The sequence below is a fragment of the Ranitomeya imitator genome, chromosome 1 (assembly GCF_032444005.1).
Source record: "Ranitomeya imitator isolate aRanImi1 chromosome 1, aRanImi1.pri, whole genome shotgun sequence".
In the NCBI taxonomy this organism is placed as follows: domain Eukaryota; kingdom Metazoa; phylum Chordata; class Amphibia; order Anura; family Dendrobatidae; genus Ranitomeya; species Ranitomeya imitator.
The window spans coordinates 166,000,915-166,026,515 of NC_091282.1; the positions used below are offsets into that span (position 1 = coordinate 166,000,915).

Below are 25,601 nucleotides of genomic sequence, written 5' to 3' on the forward strand. Positions count from 1 at the left end.
CGGATGCTCAATAATTGGAAAGCTCGCCCAGAGAGCTTACAATCAGATCTGGGTTACAAACTAGTTAAAAAAAAGTCTTTGAAGTCTCTGAAGAATATCTAATAATGTTTTATAGCTTGAAGATTGGAGAGACCCCTTGAATCTCAGCATCGTATAGCATCATGTAAGTATTACTATGTGTTCCTTATCCACCTGTTACTATTGTGTGCTGTTATGGTTTAACCCTTTCACTTCATTTTTTTTTTTACCTTGCTGTATATTGAAGGTTTTTCTTCTTTTTCCAATTTTCCTCACATTCGTGTTTATTGTTCCACGTCTTTCACTTCTTCCATTACACATCCCCTCCCGCCTTCGCAGTCCTTACCTCCCCATTGTCTGTTCCTTTCGTCTTTTTCACCTCCACCCTATTACCCATGCTTCTCCCTATCCATCCTATACCTTTTGTCTTCTCGATACGCGTCTCCCTTTCTTAGCGTCCGACTTTCCATTACGCATCTATCTCTCCTCTTATGCTTAGCTGTATTGATTCCTTGTACTATAATAACCAGCAACATGTGAAAAGTTAATAGTTTACAGATTCCTGCGGAAAGATTACTTGGGTCGCGTCTTATATATCTCTAAGGGTCGACCTTCCTGTGAAACAGAAAAAAAATAATCTTGCTGCTTCACACAAAGCTTCCGGGGTAAAAAAAAAAATTATTCTCTTTAAAATCCATTAATGCATCTCGCATGTGTTTGAGCACATCCCATCTGTATATCACTTTTGCTGCGTTTCCGACAGTCCCCAGGCGAAACGAAGGATATGTGATGTGGCAGCAAGATCATTGTTTCAACAATATTGGATAAATGGCACACTCTAAAGATATGCCGAACCAATAAAAGAAAAATATTAACATAGCTCAGGGTCACAGAGGCTTATTGCTCGAACACGGAGAGAGTTAATCAAGTCGAAGATTGCAAAATAATGTTTTTTTAATAATGTGCCCAGAGTGTCACAAAGAGCGATAGTGTAATTGCATTGTAAAAACGGTGTAATCTTGAAGTATAGCTATGAAAATTAATATTTTGTAACAGGGCTATAAATGCATAATAATCATAAATATTCAAATGCAAGTACACCGGTTATTGCTAGACTTTCTTCTCCAGCTGCGCACAACCTGGTTTGCTGCTCCTTATACTTCCAGATCTTATAACTCAACACTGCCCTCTATGGTTTTTATAGTTAAAAAAATAAACACTGATTATAAGGCAGTTAATCAGGGCTCAGCTCCAATTTTAGATTTTTACACCATTTTCAAAAGTTAAAAGAACATAACAGAACAAGATGGGTCAGAATTTAAAAAAAAATACAAGAAAAATAAAGACTTAATTTTTTTTGAAGATTAGACAATTCGCCTGATCGTACATCCAAAGAAATTTTGTTAAAGGTAAAAGCTGCTGCACACGACCGGTTTTTGTCTCCTTCTGAGAAAAATAGTCCATTATGTTAATCAGAGTTTGATCAGAGCGGGATCGGATTTTCTCGTTGGTGGAGAAAAAAAAAAGTTTCTCCACCTTCTCTGTTATGTCTGTTCCATGAAAATCAGATCGCATTTAGATGTCTTCCCAGTGTGGTCTGAATTTTTTTCACGGACCCATAGAGTTGAATGGGCAAGCACCATCCGATACTTAAAGGCAAATCATGCATTCTGGGATTTATTTCCTCGGACCACTCGGTCTGAGGAAAAGATCGGACATGTGCACAGCCACGTAAAATAACATGGGTATTTGTGCTATCCGTGAAAACCATGGATAACATTCGTCATCAGCGAAAATGTGCCCTATGTGTACTTGGAATTTTTGTTCTCGTTTTCCAGTACATTATATGGTAAAACCAATGGTGTTGTTCAAAAGTACAACTCGTCCCGCAAAAAACATGCCCTCACACAGTTATATTGACGGAAAAATAAAAATGTTATGGCTCTGGGAAGAACGGAAGCAAAAAAAACGAAAACTCAAAAAAATGGAAAAACCCAAGGTGGTAAAGGAGCTAAACTTTTGGGTAAAGGAGCGTCAACGAGATGGTTTGCTATGGTCATAGTTCACACCTTTACGGTTCCACGTGGACATAAATTAAAAACTACGATAGTAGTAAAAATGACTAGTAAGTAGGTCTAATAATTAAGCAAGTCTCAAGACAGAATCATAAGGAACCTTAACAGCGTTCAGTAGACTTGCAAAATACGACTTGTAATCCCCCCATTCGAGGCATGAGAAGATGATTTATCTCCATCAGTTTTAGGGTTCGCTCACACTGGTGTTTAAAAAAAAATCGGTCCCATTCTCATCCAGGAGAGAGGGATAATTATTCCTCACTTGTCATCCGTGTACTGTCCGTACACAATACGTTTTTTTACTCAGCACATATTAATCTTTTACAGGACCATTTAGTTTCCCATCTTAGAGAATTGTAATGTATCTGTAAAAACTGTATGCCATACTGATGGTCCGTATGGCATCCGATCATTTTTTTGCGCCCACCCAATATTGGAGTCAAATTACAACATCCTTTGATTTTTGACTCACGATTCACGACAAATACAGCTTAGAACAAATACTCAGATCTGCAGAGCCTCACTGAATAACAATGGTCCGAGTGCAATACGTCCGTTATCAGATCGCACTCGTCCGATTTATACCCTAGTGTGAGCGAGCCCTAAGACTGAAATGTAATTATTCGTGTAGAGCAGAATTTTCATTCATTTGATGAATTTGCGCATTATTAGTTACAGATCCTTTGTAACCATATAAACATTGGGAACAAACTCTTTACAATCAGCCAATGTTTGCTTCTACTATTAAAAAGACAAACCGAAAAACACAGAGTAAAATATCCTGCCCCACCGAGAAGTGAGACCATTGAGAAAGTTAACAGAATTTGCAATGTGTAGATGGGCGTGGGGGATGGGCTTTGGCAATGTGTATTCAAGTGGCAGAGACCATTCATGTAGATTAGATGGCACTTCACACTTACTGATAACAAAACCCTCTAATCTGTCTTCACCACCACTTAATATGACAGGTGATTTATTGTAATGTATTATTTACAGTGCATTTCCATGTAGAGCAGCCTGTGCCTAAGCTGAAGCTTGCAGGGGAAAGCACTAATAGTTTGGAGCAGAGTCTTGTGAGCCCCCTCCCCCTCATCACATACATGTTGTCACTACATTCCTCTCCCTTTGGCTTCAGCTAAAACTGTGAAGTAATTAGGTGAAGACAGGCGGCAGATAAGAAAGGGATGTCTGAAAATGCAGCGCAAGCACAAGTGGCATTCAGCTTGTCTCTCCATGATGTTACACAACTAGAGACATGAGACAAAGAAGAGATCCCACAAGGCATACTACAATTAAAAACAATATTTTATGCACAATAATTCAAAGAAATTGAAATACAGCAGGAATAACCGTTATAGGGGACGCCAAGTGACCAATGGAAATGACCACAGCATAAAGGCACATTGTTTGACCACAGATAATATTCATAAGTGACAATCATGAATAGCATAGATACCCAAAGATCCTAAGCCAGTGGTACATAGTTGGCCGCTGAAATATCACCCACACATAGGATGGCGAAGTTCTGCAGGCATATAAGTATACACATGGATACAATAAGTCCCAAATATAAAAGGGTAATTATTTCCAAAATAGGCCAAAACTGTAATAAGCCCAAAGATCTGTGCCAGGTATTGCAGTAACGCCTAACCGAGGGAATAACACCCTAGGCACAAATAAATATGCAGGAATGTAAACGTGTGACAATATACCTGTCGCATAAGTTCTCCCGGCGTCCCCTCACCCCGACGCGTGTTTCGCCGCCTTCTCCTTCCGGGGGCGTGTCAGGGTGAGGGGAAGAGATTCATTTATATTGCTAGTATCCAATAGTATCAGGGAGAAATTCTGCGACAGGTATATTGTCACACGTTTACATTCCTGCATATTTATTTGTGCCTATGGTGTTATTGCTTCTGTTAGACATTACTGCAATACCTGGCACGGATCTTTGGGCTTATTACAGCCCGGGGTTTTGGTCTGTTTTGGAAATAATTACCCTTTTATATTTGGGACTTATTGTATCCATGTGTATACTTATATGCCTGTAGAACTTCGCCATCCTATGTGTGGGTGATATTTCAGCAGCCAACTATGTACCACTGGCTTAGGATCTTTGGGTATCCATGCTATTCATGATTGTCACTTATGAATATTATCTGTGGTCAAACGATGTGCCTTTATGCTGTGGTCATTTCCATTGGTCACTTGGCGTCCCCTATTACGGTTATTCCTGTTGTATTTCAATTGTTTTGAATTATTGTGCATAAAATATTGTTTTTAATTGTAGTATACCTTGTGGGATCTCTTTTTTGTCTCCTGCAGACTGACATGGGACTAGTTGCGTAGTTGTTAGTGTTGAGCGATACCTTCCGATATCGGAAAGTATCGGTATCGGTTTGGATCGGCCGATATTCAAAAAATATCGGATATCGCCGATACCGATACCCGATCCCAATGCAAGTCAATGGGACCAAAATATCGGAATTAAAATAAACCCTTTCTTTCCTTGTAGGTTCATTCTACATGAAGGAAAACAACTAAGAATAATGCCGGATGTATTTGGGGAGGTGGCGGAGACATTAAAGTCATAGAGGTTTATCCCAATCAAATAGAATAGCATGTTTTTTGTTTTTTTTTAAGACGTTCGGAGTGACAAAGATATTGACTATGTAAATTTTTTTTTTATTTTGTCAGATATTGATGTTTCACTATTCCACGCCCTTCCCCTTCTTTTTTTTCTTTTTTTTTTTCTTTTCCCACACTTTCATCTTCATCATCATCAGCATCTTTGACATCAACTTCTTCACCTTATTCATCTTCTTCTTCATCTTCTACCTATTTTTTTTTTTTTATTACATTCTTCATATTCATTTTATTCAACTATTATTATTCTTCTTATTCTACATATTCTTTTTATTCCACTGTTATTATTCTTCCTATTCTACTTCTTCATCATATTCTCATTTGTGACAGGCATTCCCGTAGTTGTTATCTATAAAAGTTTGAAGATTACACCTTCCGTTCTGCCAGTCACAAAAGTTACATTTGTCCGCGTTCAGTTTGGCCTGCAGCATCAGGCTTTATCCAGGGGCACCACGAGGAGGAACGGACTCACCCCCATACACTGCTTAGTCTTCTTCTGCATATAATTTAGATAATATCTTTTGCTCTGATATTAAGTCTTATGCTTAATGTTCTTCTGCTCTTTGTTCTGCAGCCTCTTGTTCTTCTGCTTCTCGGTCTTCCATGTTGTCGTCTCCAGGGTCGTCGTCTCCAGTGTCGTCATCTCCGCCGTCGTCGTCGTCGTCATCGGGGTGGTCTTCCGTGTCGTCGTCATCGTGGTGGTCTTCCGGGTCGTCGACGTTAGGGTCTTCAACTTGGAAATGTAGCAGAAGGTACAAGAAGGCTGAGAAAATGCCAAGAACCAGCTGATGGAACTGGAACTCGGATGGCTACCCGAAGGTTCAAGAGCCTATGGAACTACCGAGGACCAGCTGACGTTACTGGAACCCGGTTACTAAGCAGGAGGTACCCGTGCTAAAAAGCACTACCAAGGACCGCCTGACGTTGACGGAACTCGGATACCCAGAAGGAGGCACCTAAGCCAAAGGCTCTGCCCGGAACCAGCTGACGTTACTGGAACCAGGATGGGGAGCAGAAGGTACAAGAGCAAAAGACACTGCCGAGAACCAGCTGACGGTACTGGAACCCGGATGGGTAGCCGAAGGTCCAAGAGCCAATGGAACTACCGAGGACCAGCTGACGTTACTGGAACCCGGTTACTAAGCAGGAGGTACCCGTGCCTGAAAGCACTACCAAGGACCACCTGACGTTGGTGGAACTTGGATACCCAGAAGGAGGCACCTAAGCCAAAGGCTCTGCCCGGAACCAGCTGACGGTACTGGAACCAGGATGGGGAGCAGAAGGTACAAGAGCAAAAGACACTGCCGAGAACCAGCTGACGGTGCTGGAACCAGGTGGTGGACCCGAAGGCCCACAGGAGAGGAGAGAACAGCTAGGCCGCGAGGCAGCCGCAGTTACCGAACCCCAACAGTCCTACAGGGGGAGCTGGGCCTACTGGCACTACAGAACCAGCCTTGACTACCAGTTCACGCAGCCCACATAGGAAGCTCCTAAACTGGAGGCACCCTGGAGTTGGCTAACCCGACCGCACCACGACGAGGCAAGCATAGGTGTCTCAGTGAGCTTGACACAACCCGGAAACAGCTGACGGTGCTGAAACCAGGCTTGGCACGAGGGAGTACCTGTGACAAAAACACTGCCGAGAACCAGCTGGCGGTGCTGGAACCCGGATGCGTTGCCCCAGTGTGCAAGAGCCAATGGCACGACCGAGGACCAGCTGACGGTGCTGGAACCCGGTTACTAAGCTGTAGGTGCCCGCGCTTAAAAGCACTACCAAGGACCGCCTGGCGTTGGCGGAACTCGGATACCCAGGAGGAGGCACCTAAGCCAAAGGCTCGGCCCGGAACCAGCTGACGGTGCTGGAACCAGGTGGTGGACCCGAAGGTCCACAGGAGAGGAGAGAACAGCTAGGCCGCGAGGCAGCCGCAGTTACCGAACCCCAACAGTCCTACAGGGGGAGCTGGGCCTACTGGCACTACAGAACCAGCCTTGACTACCAGTTCACGCAGCCCACATAGGAAGCTCCTAAACTGGAGGCACCCTGGAGTTGGCTAACCCGACCGCACCACGACGAGGCAAGCATAGGTGTCTCAGTGAAGTTGACACAACCCGGAAACAGCTGACGGTGCTGAAACCAGGCTTGGCACGAGGGAGTACCTGTGACAAGAACACTGCCGAGAACCAGCTGGCGGTGCTGGAACCCGGATGCGTTGCCCCAGTGTGCAAGAGCCAATGGCACGACCGAGGACCAGCTGACGGTGCTGGAACCCGGTTACTAAGCTGTAGGTGCCCGCGCTTAAAAGCACTACCAAGGACCGCCTGGCGTTGGCGGAACTCGGATACCCAGGAGGAGGCACCTAAGCCAAAGGCTCGGCCCGGAACCAGCTGACGGTGCTGGAACCAGGTGGTGGACCCGAAGGTCCACAGGAGAGGAGAGAACAGCTAGGCCGCGAGGCAGCCGCAGTTACCGAACCCCAACAGTCCTACAGGGGGAGCTGGGCCTACTGGCACTACAGAACCAGCCTTGACTACCAGTTCACGCAGCCCACATAGGAAGCTCCTAAACTGGAGGCACCCTGGAGTTGGCTAACCCGACCGCACCACGACGAGGCAAGCATAGGTGTCTCAGTGAAGTTGACACAACCCGGAAACAGCTGACGGTGCTGAAACCAGGCTTGGCACGAGGGAGTACCTGTGACAAGAACACTGCCGAGAACCAGCTGGCGGTGCTGGAACCCGGATGCGTTGCCCCAGTGTGCAAGAGCCAATGGCACGACCGAGGACCAGCTGACGGTGCTGGAACCCGGTTACTAAGCTGTAGGTGCCCGCGCTTAAAAGCACTACCAAGGACCGCCTGGCGTTGGCGGAACTCGGATACCCAGGAGGAGGCACCTAAGCCAAAGGCTCGGCCCGGAACCAGCTGACGGTGCTGGAACCAGGTGGTGGACCCGAAGGTCCACAGGAGAGGAGAGAACAGCTAGGCCGCGAGGCAGCCGCAGTTACCGAACCCCAACAGTCCTACAGGGGGAGCTGGGCCTACTGGCACTACAGAACCAGCCTTGACTACCAGTTCACGCAGCCCACATAGGAAGCTCCTAAACTGGAGGCACCCTGGAGTTGGCTAACCCGACCGCACCACGACGAGGCAAGCATAGGTGTCTCAGTGAAGTTGACACAACCCGGAAACAGCTGACGGTGCTGAAACCAGGCTTGGCACGAGGGAGTACCTGTGACAAGAACACTGCCGAGAACCAGCTGGCGGTGCTGGAACCCGGATGCGTTGCCCCAGTGTGCAAGAGCCAATGGCACGACCGAGGACCAGCTGACGGTGCTGGAACCCGGTTACTAAGCTGTAGGTGCCCGCGCTTAAAAGCACTACCAAGGACCGCCTGGCGTTGGCGGAACTCGGATACCCAGGAGGAGGCACCTAAGCCAAAGGCTCGGCCCGGAACCAGCTGACGGTGCTGGAACCAGGTGGTGGACCCGAAGGTCCACAGGAGAGGAGAGAACAGCTAGGCCGCGAGGCAGCCGCAGTTACCGAACCCCAACAGTCCTACAGGGGGAGCTGGGCCTACTGGCACTACAGAACCAGCCTTGACTACCAGTTCACGCAGCCCACATAGGAAGCTCCTAAACTGGAGGCACCCTGGAGTTGGCTAACCCGACCGCACCACGACGAGGCAAGCATAGGTGTCTCAGTGAAGTTGACACAACCCGGAAACAGCTGACGGTGCTGAAACCAGGCTTGGCACGAGGGAGTACCTGTGACAAGAACACTGCCGAGAACCAGCTGGCGGTGCTGGAACCCGGATGCGTTGCCCCAGTGTGCAAGAGCCAATGGCACGACCGAGGACCAGCTGACGGTGCTGGAACCCGGTTACTAAGCTGTAGGTGCCCGCGCTTAAAAGCACTACCAAGGACCGCCTGGCGTTGGCGGAACTCGGATACCCAGGAGGAGGCACCTAAGCCAAAGGCTCGGCCCGGAACCAGCTGACGGTGCTGGAACCAGGTGGTGGACCCGAAGGTCCACAGGAGAGGAGAGAACAGCTAGGCCGCGAGGCAGCCGCAGTTACCGAACCCCAACAGTCCTACAGGGGGAGCTGGGCCTACTGGCACTACAGAACCAGCCTTGACTACCAGTTCACGCAGCCCACATAGGAAGCTCCTAAACTGGAGGCACCCTGGAGTTGGCTAACCCGACCGCACCACGACGAGGCAAGCATAGGTGTCTCAGTGAGCTTGACACAACCCGGAAACAGCTGACGGTGCTGAAACCAGGCTTGGCACGAGGGAGTACCTGTGACAAAAACACTGCCGAGAACCAGCTGGCGGTGCTGGAACCCGGATGCGTTGCCCCAGTGTGCAAGAGCCAATGGCACGACCGAGGACCAGCTGACGGTGCTGGAACCCGGTTACTAAGCTGTAGGTGCCCGCGCTTAAAAGCACTACCAAGGACCGCCTGGCGTTGGCGGAACTCGGATACCCAGGAGGAGGCACCTAAGCCAAAGGCTCGGCCCGGAACCAGCTGACGGTGCTGGAACCAGGTGGTGGACCCGAAGGTCCACAGGAGAGGAGAGAACAGCTAGGCCGCGAGGCAGCCGCAGTTACCGAACCCCAACAGTCCTACAGGGGGAGCTGGGCCTACTGGCACTACAGAACCAGCCTTGACTACCAGTTCACGCAGCCCACATAGGAAGCTCCTAAACTGGAGGCACCCTGGAGTTGGCTAACCCGACCGCACCACGACGAGGCAAGCATAGGTGTCTCAGTGAGCTTGACACAACCCGGAAACAGCTGACGGTGCTGAAACCAGGCTTGGCACGAGGGAGTACCTGTGACAAAAACACTGCCGAGAACCAGCTGGCGGTGCTGGAACCCGGATGCGTTGCCCCAGTGTGCAAGAGCCAATGGCACGACCGAGGACCAGCTGACGGTGCTGGAACCCGGTTACTAAGCTGTAGGTGCCCGCGCTTAAAAGCACTACCAAGGACCGCCTGGCGTTGGCGGAACTCGGATACCCAGGAGGAGGCACCTAAGCCAAAGGCTCGGCCCGGAACCAGCTGACGGTGCTGGAACCAGGTGGTGGACCCGAAGGTCCACAGGAGAGGAGAGAACAGCTAGGCCGCGAGGCAGCCGCAGTTACCGAACCCCAACAGTCCTACAGGGGGAGCTGGGCCTACTGGCACTACAGAACCAGCCTTGACTACCAGTTCACGCAGCCCACATAGGAAGCTCCTAAACTGGAGGCACCCTGGAGTTGGCTAACCCGACCGCACCACGACGAGGCAAGCATAGGTGTCTCAGTGAAGTTGACACAACCCGGAAACAGCTGACGGTGCTGAAACCAGGCTTGGCACGAGGGAGTACCTGTGACAAGAACACTGCCGAGAACCAGCTGGCGGTGCTGGAACCCGGATGCGTTGCCCCAGTGTGCAAGAGCCAATGGCACGACCGAGGACCAGCTGACGGTGCTGGAACCCGGTTACTAAGCTGTAGGTGCCCGCGCTTAAAAGCACTACCAAGGACCGCCTGGCGTTGGCGGAACTCGGATACCCAGGAGGAGGCACCTAAGCCAAAGGCTCGGCCCGGAACCAGCTGACGGTGCTGGAACCAGGTGGTGGACCCGAAGGTCCACAGGAGAGGAGAGAACAGCTAGGCCGCGAGGCAGCCGCAGTTACCGAACCCCAACAGTCCTACAGGGGGAGCTGGGCCTACTGGCACTACAGAACCAGCCTTGACTACCAGTTCACGCAGCCCACATAGGAAGCTCCTAAACTGGAGGCACCCTGGAGTTGGCTAACCCGACCGCACCACGACGAGGCAAGCATAGGTGTCTCAGTGAGCTTGACACAACCCGGAAACAGCTGACGGTGCTGAAACCAGGCTTGGCACGAGGGAGTACCTGTGACAAAAACACTGCCGAGAACCAGCTGGCGGTGCTGGAACCCGGATGCGTTGCCCCAGTGTGCAAGAGCCAATGGCACGACCGAGGACCAGCTGACGGTGCTGGAACCCGGTTACTAAGCTGTAGGTGCCCGCGCTTAAAAGCACTACCAAGGACCGCCTGGCGTTGGCGGAACTCGGATACCCAGGAGGAGGCACCTAAGCCAAAGGCTCGGCCCGGAACCAGCTGACGGTGCTGGAACCAGGTGGTGGACCCGAAGGTCCACAGGAGAGGAGAGAACAGCTAGGCCGCGAGGCAGCCGCAGTTACCGAACCCCAACAGTCCTACAGGGGGAGCTGGGCCTACTGGCACTACAGAACCAGCCTTGACTACCAGTTCACGCAGCCCACATAGGAAGCTCCTAAACTGGAGGCACCCTGGAGTTGGCTAACCCGACCGCACCACGACGAGGCAAGCATAGGTGTCTCAGTGAGCTTGACACAACCCGGAAACAGCTGACGGTGCTGAAACCAGGCTTGGCACGAGGGAGTACCTGTGACAAAAACACTGCCGAGAACCAGCTGGCGGTGCTGGAACCCGGATGCGTTGCCTTGCCTATTAAAGATTGTCTTCCTAGAGCCCCAACTAGCGGTGTTGGAGCAAAGGGTAAGCAGGGGGAGATGAGTGTAGGCCGAAGCCTGCACTGGAGGCAGCTTTGTGTCTGCGTTGCGTTTGCAGGACACTTTGCCGGCTACACACTGGGGGAACAGCTGGCGTTGCTGAACCCCACTAACACAATGGCGTGTGTTTTTCTCTGTGCAGCTAGCACTTGCGGGCAAAAACTAGCGATGTTAGAGCCCGTGTTGAAGCAGGAGGAGGAGGAGAGGAGCAGAGTGTAGGCCGAAGCTTAGTTGAACCAATTTCAAAGGAAACCTTTAACCCCCCCTCAGGTGTTACAAAGTACAAGAGACACACCTTGTGCAGTATTAATGCTGCACAAGTGAAAGGTTGCTCTATTAATTTGTCTACTTGCACACGCTGAATGAAAGACATACACAATTTACCCCATTCTACAGTCAAACTGTAGTGGATGCGTGACTTGGTTTTTTGATGAGACGCAGCACAGGTGTCCAAAATAACGCCTTGGTGCTTGGAGCAGCTTCCTGAGCGTTGTTATTTGCTGTACAGGAGTCTGCGCTCTTGTGTTATCCCTTGGCAATGCCCTGTTAGCGCTGCCCATCTTATGACATCATTTCATGTTGGCCGGTGCGGTTAACGATGGCCATAAATCCCAGACCCACAGTGTCTTTTCATAAAGCCACACTGCGGTGCTGGGATTCGTGGCCTTGAGCAGTAAATATTTTGGCCGCTCACACACGTCCTTACACCTGCTTCAGACTGGGCGGCCTCTGCTGATCCCTTCTTGCATGCCGCGGCCATGAGGCTGCACAGTCTGAAGAAGGCTGAAGGAGATGAGTTAAGACAGGCGAAGATATGCACTGCTCGTGCCCATCAATCACACCCTCGCAGTCAAAATAATTAAGACAACGAGGAGCATTTTATTCAGGCAGGGCGGACGAACAGGCGCAAGTAGCCAACCAATGATGTCAGAAGACGGGAAGCGCTACCAAGGGGGGTGCTGCGTATCATTAGAAAGGAAAGTCACACCTCAGGGACAGTGGAATGGTCTCAAAGAGACACATTTTGTACGTGTTGAGTTCCACGTGGGCAAGGAGAAAACATCAGCCACCTTGTACAAATGCAGCAGTACTGCTGTACAAGGTGGCTGTTATACATAGAAACACCTGGGGGTGGGGGCCAGGCTCCCTTCAATTTCAGTTCATGTGCCTGCGTGGCGTTTGCAGGTCACGTTGCAAGCTGCACAGCAGGGGAACAGCTGGCGGTGCTGAACCCCACTAACACATTGGCTGGTGTTTTTCTCTGTGCAGCTAGCATTTCCGGGCAAAAACTAGCGGTGTTTGAGCCCAGGGTCAGCAGGAGGAGGAGGAGAGGAGCAAAGTGTAGGCCGAAGCCTGCACTGGTGGCAGCTTTTGGTCGGTTGTGCCAGCGTGGCTTGTGCTGGACACGATGCCGGCTACACAGCGGGGGAACAGCTGGCGTTGCTGAACCCCACTAACACATTGGCTGGTGTTTTTCTCTGTGCAGCTAGCATTTCCGGGCAAAAACTAGCGGTGTTTGAGCCCAGGGTCAGCAGGAGGAGGAGGAGAGGAGCAAAGTGTAGGCCGAAGCCTGCACTGGTGGCAGCTTTTGGTCGGTTGTGCCAGCGTGGCTTGTGCTGGACACGATGCCGGCTACACAGCGGGGGAACAGCTGGCGTTGCTGAACCCCACTAACACATTGGCTGGTGTTTTTCTCTGTGCAGCTAGCATTTCCGGGCAAAAACTAGCGTTGTTAGAGCCCAGGGTCAGCAGGAGGAGGAGGAGAGGAGCAAAGTGTAGGCCGAAGCCTAGTTGAACCAATTTCAAAGGTTACCTTTAACCCCCCCTCAGGTGTTACAAAGAACAAGAGCCACTCCTTCTGCAGCATTAATGCTGCACAAGTAAAAGGTTGCTCTATTAATTTGTCTACTTGCACAAGCTGAATGCAACACGTAGACTATTTAGCCCATTATACTGTTTAACAGTAGTGGAGGCGTGACTTGTCTTTTTAAAGAAAAGCAGCACAGGTGTCGAAAACACCTTTTTGCATGGGCGCAGCTTCCTGAGCGTTGTTAGTTGCTGTACAGGAGTCTGCGCTCTTGTGATCCTTTGGCCATGCGCTGTGAGCGCTTCCTGTCTTATGACCTCATTTCATGTTGGCCGTTGCGGTTAGCGATGGACATGAATCCCAGACCCACAGTGTGTTTTTAAAAAATCACACTGCGGTGCTGGGATTCGTGCCCTGGTGCAGTAAATATGTTTGCCGCTCACACATGTCCTTACACCTGCTTCAGACTGGACGGCCTCATCTGATCCCTTATCGCCTGCCGAGGCCATGAGGACACCCAGTCTGAAGAAGGCGGAAGGAGATGAGTGAACACAGGCAAACATATGCACTGCACATGCCCATCAATCACACCCTCGCTGTCCAAAAAAATAAGACACCGAGGGGCGTTGTTTCGAGCAGGGGAGATGCACAGGCGCAGCCAGCTAACCAATGATGTCAAAAGACGGGCAGCGCTAACAAGGGTGGTGCTGCGTGTCATTACAAAGGAAAGTCACACCTCAGGGACATTGTAATGGTCTCTAATGAGACACATTTTGTACGTGTTGAGTTCCACGTGGGCAAGGAGAAAAAGTCAGCCACCTCGTACAAATGCAGCAGTACTGCTGTACAAGGTGGCTGTTATACATAGAAACACCTGTGGGTGGGGGGCAGGCTCCCTTCAATTTCAGTTCATGTGCCTGCGTGGCGTTTGCAGGTCACGTTGCAAGCTACACAGCAGGGGAACAGCTGGCGTTGCTGAACCCCACTGACACATTGACTGGTGTTTTTCTCTGTGCAGATTGCATGTCCGGGCAAAAACTAGCGGTGTTAGAGCCCAGGGTCAGCAGGAGGAGGAGGAGAGGAGCAAAGTGTAGGCCGAAGCCTGCACTGGTGGCAGCTTTTGGTCGGTTGTGCCAGCGTGGCTTGTGCTGGACACGATGCCGGCTACACAGCGGGGGAACAGCTGGCGGTGCTGAACCCCACTAACACATTGGCTGGTGTTTTTCTCTGTGCAGCTAGCATTTCCGGGCAAAAACTAGCGGTGTTTGAGCCCAGGGTCAGCAGGAGGAGTAGAGGAGCAGAGTGTAGGCCGAAGCCTAGTTGAACCAATTTCCAAGGTTACCTTTAACCCCCCCCCTCAGGTGTTGCAAGGTACAAGAGCCACACCTTGAACAGCATTAATGATGCACAAGTCAAAGGTTGCTCTATTTAATTTTGCTCCTTGCACACGCTGAATTAAACACGTACACTATTTAGCCCATTATACTGTCAAACAGTAGTGGAGGCGTGACTACTAGTCTTTTTAAGGAGACGCAGCACAGGTGTACAAATTTACACCTAGGTGCTGTGCGCAGATTCCTTACCGTTGTTATTTGCAGTACAGGAAACTGCGCTCTTGTGTTATCCCTTGGCAATACCCTGTTAGTGCAGGCCGTCTCATGACCTCATTTCATGTTGGCCGGTGCGGTTAACGATGGCCATAAATCCCAGACCCACAGTGGCTTTTCCTAAAGTCACACTGCGGTGCTGGGATTCGTGGCCTTGTGCAGTAAATATGTTCGCCGCTCACACATGTCCTTACACCTGCTTCAGACTGGGCGGCCTCAGCTGATCCCTTATCGCATGCCGCGGCCATGAGGCCGCACAGTCAGAAGAAGGCGGAAGGAGGGGAGTGAAAACAGGGGAACATATGCACTGCTCGTGCCCATCAATCACACCCTCGCAGTCAAAATATATGAGACAACGGGGGGCGTTGTGTCGGGCAGGGGGGACGCACAGGCACAGCCAGCCAACCAATGATGTCAGGAGACGGGCAGCGCTAACAATGGGGGTGCTGCGTGTCATTAAAAAGGAAAGTCACACCTCAGGGACATTGTAATGGTCTGTAATGAGACACATTTTGTACTTGTTGAGTTCCACGTGTGCAAGGAGAAAAAGTCAGCCACCTTGTACAAATGCAGCAGTACTGCTGTACAAGGTGGCTGTTATACATAGAAACACCTGGGGGGGTGGGGGGCAGGCTCCCTTCAATTTCAGTTCATGTGCCTGCGTGGCGTTTGCAGGTCACGTTGCAAGCTACACAGCAGGGGAACAGCTGGCGTTGCTGAACCCCACTGACACATTGACTGGTGTTTTTCTCTGTGCAGATTGCATGTCCGGGCAAAAACTAGCGGTGTTAGAGCCCAGGGTCAGCAGGAGGAGGAGGAGAGGAGCAAAGTGTAGGCCGAAGCCTGCACTGGTGGCAGCTTTTGTTCTGTTGTGCCAGCGTGGCTTGTGCTGGACACGTTGCCGACTACACAGCAGGGGAACAGCTGGCGGTGCTGAACCCCACTAACACATTGGCTGGTGTTTTTCTCTGTGCAGCTAGCATTTCCGGGCAAAAACTAGCGGTGTTTGAGCCCAGGGTCAGCAGGAGGAGTAGAGGAGCAGAGTGTAGGCCGAAGCCTAGTTGAACCAATTTCAAAGGTTACCTTTAACCCCCCCCTCAGGTGTTGCAAGGTACAAGAGCCACACCTTGAACAGCATTAATGATGCACAAGTCAAAGGTTGCTCTATTTAATTTTGCTCCTTGCACACGCTGAATTAAACACGTACACTATTTAGCCCATTATACTGTCAAACAGTTGTGGAGGCGTGACTTGTCTTTTTAACGAGACGCAGCACAGGTGTCAAAATTTGCACCTAGGTACTGGGCGCAGATTCCTGAGCGTTGTTATTTGCTGTACAGGAGTCTGCGCTCTTGTGTTATCCCTTGGCAATACCCTGTTAGTGCAGGCCGTCTCATGACCTCATTTCATGTTGGCCGGTGCGGTTAACGATGGCCATAAATCCCAGACCCACAGTGGCTTTTCCTAAAGTCACACTGCGGTGCTGGGATTCGTGGCCTTGTGCAGTAAATATGTTCGCCGCTCACACATGTCCTTACACCTGCTTCAGACTGGGCGGCCTCAGCTGATCCCTTATCGCATGCCGCGGCCATGAGGCCGCACAGTCAGAAGAAGGCGGAAGGAGGGGAGTGAAAACAGGGGAACATATGCACTGCTCGTGCCCATCAATCACACCCTCGCAGTCAAAATATATGAGACAACGGGGGGCGTTGTGTCGGGCAGGGGGGACGCACAGGCACAGCCAGCCAACCAATGATGTCAGGAGACGGGCAGCGCTAACAATGGGGGTGCTGCGTGTCATTACAAAGGAAAGTCACACCTCAGGGACATTGTAATGGTCTCTAATGAGACACATTTTGTACGTGTTGAGTTCCACGTGGGCAAGGAGAAAAAGTCAGCCACCTCGTACAAATGCAGCAGTACTGCTGTACAAGGTGGCTGATATACATAGAAACACCTGTGGGTGGGGGGCAGGCTCCCTTCAATTTCAGTTCATGTGCCTGCGTGGCGTTTGCAGGTCATGTTGCAAGCTACACAGCAGGGGAACAGCTGGCGTTGCTGAACCCCACTAACACATTGGCTGGTGTTTTTCTCTGTGCAGCTAGCATGTCCGGGCAGAAACTGGCGTTGTTTGAGCCCAGGGTCAGCAGGAGGAGGAGAGGAGCAAAGTGTAGGCCGAAGCCTGCACTGGTGGCAGCTTTTGGTCGGTTGTGCCAGCGTGGCTTGTGCTGGACACGATGCCGGCTACACAGCGGGGGAACAGCAGGCGGTGCTGAACCCCACTAACACATTGGCTGGTGTTTTTCTCTGTGCAGCTAGCATGTCCGGGCAGAAACTGGCGTTGTTTGAGCCCAGGGTCAGCAGGAGGAGGAGAGGAGCAAAGTGTAGGCCGAAGCCTGCACTGGTGGCAGCTTTTGGTCGGTTGTGCCAGCGTGGCTTGTGCTGGACACGTTGCCGACTACACAGCAGGGGAACAGCTGGCGGTGCTGAACCCCACTAACACATTGGCTGGTGTTTTTCTCTGTGCAGCTAGCATTTCCGGGCAAAAACTAGCGGTGTTTGAGCCCAGGGTCAGCAGGAGGAGTAGAGGAGCAGAGTGTAGGCCGAAGCCTAGTTGAACCAATTTCAAAGGTTACCTTTAACCCCCCCCTCAGGTGTTGCAAGGTACAAGAGCCACACCTTGTGCAGCATTAATGCTGCACAAGTAAAAGGTTGCTCTATTTGTTTTGCTCCTTGCACACGCTGACTAAAACACGTACACTATTTAGCCCATTATACTGTCAAACAGTTGTGGAGGCGTGACTTGTCTTTTTAACGAGACGCAGCACAGGTGTCAAAATTTGCACCTAGGTACTGGGCGCAGATTCCTGAGCGTTGTTATTTGCTGTACAGGAGTCTGCGCTATTGTGATCCCTTGGCCATGCGCTGTGAGCGCTTCCTGTCTTCTGACCTCATTTCATGTCGGCCGTTGCGGTTAGCGATGGACATGAATCCCAGACCCACAGTGTGTTTTCAAACAATCACACTACGTGGCTGGGATTCGTGGCCTTGTGCAGTAAATAGGTTTGCCGCTTACACATGTCCTTACACCGGCTCCAGACTGGGCGGCCTCAGCTGATCCCTTATCGCCTACCACGGCCAGGAGGCCGCACAGTCTGAAGAAGGCGGAAGGAGATGAGTTAAGACAGGCGAACATATGCACTGCTCGTGCCCATAAACCACACCCTCGCTGACAAAATAAATATGACAACGAGGGGCGTTGTTTCTAGCAGGGCGGATGCACAGGCGCAGCCAGCTAACCATGATGACAAAAGACGGGAAACGCTACCAAGGGGGGTGCTGCGTATCATTACAAAGGAAAGTCACACCTCAGGGACAGTGGAATGGTCTCAATGAGACACATTTTGTACGTGTTGAGTTCCACGTGGGCAAGGAGAAAAAGTCAGCCACCTTGTACAAATGCAGCAGTACTGCTGTACTAGGTGGCTGTTATACATAGAAACACCTGGGGGGGTGGGGCCAGGTTCCCTTTTAATTTCAGTTCCTGTGCCTGCATGGCGTTTGCAGGTCACGTTGCCGGCTACACAGCAGGGGAACAGCTGGCGTTGCTGAACCCCACTAACACATTGGCTGGTGTTTTTCTCTGTGCAGCTAGCACTTCCGGGCAAAAACTAGCGGTGTTTGAGCCCAGGGTCAGCAGGAGGAGGAGAGGAGCAGAGTGTAGGCCGAAGCCTGCACTGGTGGCAGCTTTTGTTCTGTTGTGCCAGCGTGGCTTGTGCTGGACACGTTGCCGACTACACAGCAGGGGAACAGCTGGCGGTGCTGAACCCCACTGACACATCACCTAGTGTTTTTTTCTGTGTAGACAACACTTCCAGGTGGCAACTGACAGTGTTGAAACCCAGGGAATCAAAGAGGAGCAGAGTGTAGGCCGAAGCCTGCAGTGGAGCAAGTTGAAAGGGAACCTTTAACCCCCCCCCCCAGGCATTTGTTGCTGAAAGAGCCATCTTGTACAGCAGTAATACTGCACATGGAAAATGGTGGCTCCGAAAATTATGCTCCTTGCAAACGCTGAAGTACACACTCATATAATGTGTCCCCTCACACCGTCAAACCATCCCGGAAGTGGGACTTTCCTTTGTAATGTGACACAGCACAGCCGTCATTCCAACCCCCTTGGTGCCGGGCACCACCTCCTCAACGTTGTTTGGTTCTGTCACGGAGCCCGCACTGTAATGTTATCCCTTGGCCATGCACAGTTAGCGGTGCCCGTCTTCTGACATCATGTAGGTGTCAGGCTGGCAGTGCCTGTGCGTCCAAGCTGCCCGAGATCCAACCTTGCAGTGTCATCTAATGTAGTCCCACTGCGGGCCAGGGATCCATGGGCATGCGCAGTGCATATCATCGCCTCTCACTCACCTCCTTCCTGCTTCTTCAGACTGTGCGGCGTCACGGCCGTGGCATGCTATTAGGGATCAGCTGACGCCGCCTAGTCTGAAGAAGCGTGAAGAAGGGGAGTGAGAGGCTAGTATATGCACTGCGCATGGCCATGGATACCAGGCCCACTGTGGGATCACATTAGACGACACTGCGAGGTGGGATTTCGGGCAGCGTGGACGCACAGGCGCAGCCAGGACGACAACAAATGATGTCAGAGGACGGGCAGCGCAAACTGTGCATGGCCAAGGGGATAACATAACAGCGCAGGGTCCATGACGGAATCAAACAACGCTAAGGAGGCAGCGCACGGTGCCAAGGGGGTAGCAATGACGGCTGTGCTGTGTCACATTACAAAGGAAAGTCCCACCTCCGGGACGGTTGGACGGTGTGAGGGGACACATTACATGAGTGTGTAGTTCAGCGTTTGCAAGGAGCATAATTTCAAGAGCGACCTTTCCCTTGTGCAGTATTAGTGCTGCACATGGTGGCTCTTTCAGTAACAAACGCCTAGGGGGGGGGGGGACAGGTCCCCTTACATTTTAGTTGTGCCAGCGTGGCGGTCGCATGACACGTTGCCGGATACACAGCTGGGGATCAGCTGACGTTACTGAACCCCAATAACAGAGGAGCGACTGTTGACTGTGCACACAGCACTTCCAGGCACCAACTGGCGGTGTTTAGAGCCCAGGACAGCAGGAGGAGCAGATTGGAGGTATTGCCGCACACACAGCTGGGGATCAGCTGACGTTACTGAACCCCAATAACAGAGGAGCGACTGTTGACTGTGCACACAGCACTTCCAGGCACCAACTGGCGGTGTTAGAGCCAGGGACAGCAGGAGGAGCAGATTGGAGGTATTGCCGCACACACAGCTGGGGATCAGCTGACGTTACTGAACCCCAATAACAGAGGAGCGACTGTTGACTGTGCACACAGCACTTCCAGGCACCAACTGGCGGTGTTAGAGCCCAGGGACAGCAGGAGGAGCAGAGGAACAGAGTGTAGGCCGAAGCCTGATTGGAGCAAGTTGAAAGGAAACCTTTAACCCCCCCCCCCAAGACGTTTGTAGCTGAAAGAGCCATGTTGTGCAGCACTAAGGATGCAAAAGGAAAAGGTTGCTCTTTTAATTATGCTCCTTGCAAACACCGAAGTAAACACTAAAAATGTGTCCCTTTATACCGTTAAACCGTTCCGGAGGTGCGAATTTCCTTCGTAATGGGACACAGCACAGCTGTCATTCCTATCCCCTTGATGCCGTGCGCTGCCTCCTCAGCGTTGTTTTAAGCTGCCACGGAGCCTGCGCTGTTCTGTTAGCCCTTGGCCATGCCCAATTAGCGCTGCCTGTCTTCTGACATAATTTGGTGTCAGGCTGTCAGTGCCTGTGCGTCCACGCTGCTCCAGATCCCACCTCGCAGTCTCATCTAACGTAATCCACTGCGGGCCTTGGAACCATGGGCATGCACAGTGCATAACCTCGACTCTCACTCCCTCCTTCCCTCTTCTTCAGACTGTGCGGTGTCACGGCCGTGGCATGCTAGGGATCAGCTGACGGCGCACAGGTCTAAAGAAGGCGGAGGGAAATGAGCGAGAGCCCGAGGGGGAAGATATGCACTGCGCATGCCCATGGATCCCAGGCCCGCAGTGTGACTCAATCAGAAGACACTGCGAGGCGGGATCTCGGGGCACCGCGGCCGCACAGGCGCAGCCAGCCTGACACCAAATTATGTCAGAAGACAGGCAGCGCAAATAGGGCATGCCCAAGGGATAACAGAACAGCGCAGGCTCCGTGACAGCTTAAAACAACGCTGAGGAGGCAGCGCATGGCACCAAGGGGGTAGGAATGACGGCTGTGCTGCGTCACATTACGAAGGAAAGTCCCAGCTCCGGGACGGTATAACGGTATCAGTGAACACATTTTATAAGTGTTAAGTTCTGCGTGTGCAAGAGCTAAAAAAAAAGAGCTACCTTTTCCTTGTGCAGCATTACTGCTGCACAAGATGGCTCTTTCAGTAACAAACGACGGGGGGGGGGGGGGGACAGGTTCCCTTACATTTAGGTTGTTGTGCCAGCGTGGCGGTCGCAGGACACATTGCCGGCTACACAGCTGGGGATCAGCTGACGTTACTGAAACCCAATAACACTGGGTCGTATGTTTTTACTGTGCAGCCTGCACTTCTGAGCCGCAACTGGCGGTGTTGGAGCCCAGGAATAGCAGTTCAGGTGGTAGAAAGATGAACACAGCAGGAGACCTGGATTGACACCCAATTACTTAATCAGGCAGAGGAGTGGCAAATTCCTGCGAGATCCAGGCCTGGTTCATTTTCAGGAAAGTAAGCCGGTCAACGTTATCGGAGGATAGTCGCATGCGACGGTCTGTTAGTACACCACCTGCGGCACTAAAGACACGTTCCGATAAGACACTAGCCGCAGGGCAAGCCAGCACCTCCAATGCATACTGGCTTAGCTCTGGCCATGTATCCAGCTTAGAGACCCAAAACTTGAACGGGGAAGAGCCGTCTGGGAGTACAGTAAGAGGGCAAGCCATGTAGTCTGTCACCATCTGACGGAACCGTTGCCTCCTGCTGACTGGAGCCGCCGGTGATGGTGTAGACATTTGGGGCGGGCACACAAAAGTGTGCCAGAGTTGTGCCATACTGGGCTTGCCTTGGGCAGAGGCACTGCTTCTGCTCCCTCTTTGGGCAGAGCCTCCCCCCACTGCCTCGACGCACTGAGCTGCTTTGTAAAGCACTAGCAGCACTCCTCTCAGTTGGACAGGAGAAGATGATGGAATTCACCAGTGTGTCGTGGTACTCCCGCAATTTACGCTCCCGGGTCAACGCAGGGATGAGGTTTTGGACGTTGTCCCGGTAGCGAGGATCGAGGAGGGTGAACACCCAATAATCAGGCATGTTGAGAATGTGGTCGATGCGGCGGTCGTTTCTCAGGCACTGCAGCATGAAATCCACCATGTGCTGCAGAGTGCCAACCGGCCCAGAAACGCTGTCCCCTGCTTGAGACATGATCTCTGCCCGCTCGTCATCACCCCACCCTCGCTGTACACACTGACCACTGGACAATTGTGTCGCTCCCTCCTCTGGACGGAGCTCTTCCTCCTCCATTGACTCCTCCTCATCCTCCTCACAAATTGGCCCCTGCGTACCCCTTTGTGAGGAACCACGTGGCGCTGACTCTCCAGAAGCTGATGGAAAAGGTGACTCCTCATCCTCCACCTCTTCCACCACATCATCCCTTAACCCTTGCAAAGTTTGCTGAAGCAGGCAGATAAGGGGGACAGTCATGCTGACTAGTGCATCATCTGCACTTGCCATCCGCGTGGAATAATCAAAAGGACGCAAAACCTGGCAGACGTCCTTCATAGTGGCCCACTCTGTGGTTGTGAAGTCTGATCGGCGCTGACTGCGACTTCTTTGCGCCTGATGCAGCTGGTACTCCATAACTGCTTGCTGCTGCTCACACAAACCGCTCCAACATATGTAACGTGGAATTCCACCGGGTAGGTAGGTCACATATGATGCGGTGTTCCGGAAGGCGGAATCGGCGCTGCAGAGCAGCAATGCGGGATCTGGCCAAGCTGGAACGCCGCAAGTGAGCACACTCTAGGCGGACCTTGTGCAGCAGGGCATCAAGATCCGGATAGTCCCTCAGAAAACTCTGCACAACCAAATTGAGCACATGTGCCAGACATGGGATGTGAGTGAGGTTGCCAAGGGCCAAAGCTGCCACCAGATTTCGGCCATTGTCACACACTACCATGCCTGGCTGGAGATTCGCTGGCAGTAACCACACATCGCTCTCCTGCTTGATGGCATTCCAGAGCTCCTGCGCTGTGTGGCTTCGATGCCCCAATGAAACTAGTTTCAAGACGGCCTGCTGACGTTTGGCCACGGCTGTGCTCATGTCGGTCATAGGTAAACGTTCACGGGTCCATGTGGAGGTGGACTGTGACGGATCCTGCAGAGAGGAATCAGAGGAACTGGTGTAAGAGGAGGAGTCGATGCGTACAGACTGGATTCCTGCAATCCTTGGAGTGGGCAGGACACGTCCTGCGCCACTCGCACGATCTGTACCTGGCTCAACAACATTAACCCAATGGGCAGTGAGGGAAACATATCGCCCCTGTCCATGCTGACTGGTCCACGCATCGGTGGTGAGGTGGACCTTGCTACTGACGGCGTTCAGTAGCGCATGTTTTATGTTTGCCTCAACATGCCTGTGCAGGGCAGGGACAGCCTGCCTGCTGAAGTAAAAGCGGCTGGGCACCTTGTACTGTGGGACTGCCAATGCCATCAAGTCACGGAAGCTGTCAGTCTCCACCAGCCTGAACGAGAGCATTTCCAGGGACAACAGTTTGGCAATGCCTGCATTCAGAGCCTGTGCTCGGGGGTGGTTGGCCGAGAATGCCCGCCTTTTCTCCCATGCCTGTACTACCGATGGCTGTAGAGTAGACTGGGAGTGTGAGGATGACTGGGAAGGTGGTGCTGTGGGTGGAATTACACAAGGTCTCTGGGAGGAAGCCAAACCAGCTGTGCGTGAGCTGGAGGAAGAGGCAACACGAGCTGAAGAGGTGGTAGCTGCCGCTGTTGGTTGGCCTACATCTTCAGTGTGTTTCTGTAACTCCACCGCGTGCCTGGTCCGCACATGTTTCCACATATTTGTGGTATTGAGGTTGCTGACATTTTTCCCTCTTTTTACTTTATGATGACACAGCTTGCATTTGACAAAACAAATGTCATCTGCAACTGTGTCAAAAAAGGACCAGGCACTGCAAGTCTTGGGAGCGCCCTTTTTGGCTTTGGAAAGAGACAGGCTCCTAACGGGTGCCAAAGTGGAGGCTACAGGCTCCGCAGTCTTCCCCCTCCCTCTCCCTCTTTGGCCGTAAGAGGAAGCTCTTCCTCTGAGCTGCTCCCACCACCTTCCTGTTCCTCACGCCACGATGGGTCAAGGACCTCATCATCTCCACTACCCTCTGCCACCAACTGCTCCTCCTGGGTAGTCTCAGCAGCACAGTACGCACGAGAAAGCGGCACCTGAGTTTCATCATCAGATGCGTACTGCGCTGTGGTCACCGGAGGCACTGGCCCACCTGCCTCTTCAGAGTCAGAGAGAAAAAGGTGTTGGGCATCACTGCACACTGCCTCTTCTTCCATTTCTCCAATGCTGCTTGGCTGGCCCCCTGTTTCCAAGCCAAGAGATTCAGAGAACAGAAGTAGAGACGGCTCCTGTCCCTGGGCTCTCTGACTGCCTGGCCAATTTGGCAGGTGGTGAAGAGACAGATGGCTGCTCTCCAGTGCTCTGTGCCTGAGAGGATGTGGCACTAACTGAAGTCGATGCCGAGGCGTTAGCTGCCATCCACCCGACAACGGCTTCAATTTGGTCTTCACGCAGCAGCGGTGCACGGCGCTCTCCGACAAAGCTGCGCATGAAGGACTGTTCCCTGCTGAAACTGAGTGACGACGAGTCACCGGCGCCCGCAGCAGGCACAGAATCACCACGTCCTCTCCCTGCTCCTCTCCCTGCTCCGCGCCACGCCCACGTGCCTTACTCCCTGCCCTCTTCATCTTGGTTGACAGATAAAGATAAGCAGAAAAGTACTAAGGCCTTAGTGTGCTTATTCCTGTAATGCTCCTCCTAACAGGTGTAAGAAACACTAATGTTGTAAATTGTGGACTAAACTTTATTATTTTTCAAATGTGGCCTACACAAGTGTAAGTTGTGTTTGGTGAACTTAACCTTTTTTTTGGTGCAGATCGGGCTACAGAGCTAGTTTAAATCACACGGAGACCGTGCAGACAGCCGTAAACGGCGCTGCAAGGCCAAGAAACCCTCCTCTAGGTTATCCTATATAGTGTTTTTCCACTATTTAGCTGGATACAAGTGGAAAGACACTAATAGGAATTTTTTTTTTCAAATTTTAAACTGGCTGCACTATTTGAAAAAAAGGAAATTGTTTTTCAAGGTATGAGGCAGTAACGCACCCTGAGCTGAATCCAACCGGCTATGGCTGCACACAGACTACAGGGCGAGCTGGGCTCACACGGAGGACCGTGCAGACAGCCGTAAACGGCGCTGCAAGGCCAAAAAAACCCTCCTCTAGGTTATCCTATATAGTGTTTTTCCACTATTTAGCTGGATACGAGTGGAAAGACACTAATAGGAATTTTTTTTTTTCAAATTTTAAACAGGCTGCACTATTTGAAAAAAAGGAAAATTTTTTCTCAAGGTATGAGCCAGTAACGAACCCTGAGCTGAATCCAACCGGCTATGGCTGCACACAGACTACAGGGCGAGCTGGGCTCACACGGAGACCGTGCAGACAGCCGTAAACGGCGCTGCAAGGGCCAAAAAAACCCTCCTCTAGGTTATCCTATATAGTGTTTTTCCACTATTTAGCTGGATACGAGTGGAAAGACACTAATAGGAATTTTT

At 51.5% G+C, this 25,601-nt stretch overlaps 1 protein-coding gene across 2 annotated transcripts in view; it reads left to right on the plus strand.

The window, feature by feature from the left end:
• Nucleotides 1–25,601, plus strand: part of RGMB (repulsive guidance molecule BMP co-receptor b) — a 119,044-nt gene that overhangs the window by 1,595 nt on the left and 91,848 nt on the right. Inside the window, exon 3 of one of the 2 annotated variants that reach the window (XM_069752148.1) lies at nucleotides 116–163. The exons of the other annotated variant lie outside the window; for it this stretch is intronic. Within the exon in view, the coding sequence (XP_069608249.1) occupies nucleotides 162–163 (2 nt within the window). The 5' untranslated portion in view covers nucleotides 116–161. The remainder of the gene's footprint in view (nucleotides 1–115; nucleotides 164–25,601) is intronic. 2 annotated transcript variants of the gene reach the window in all.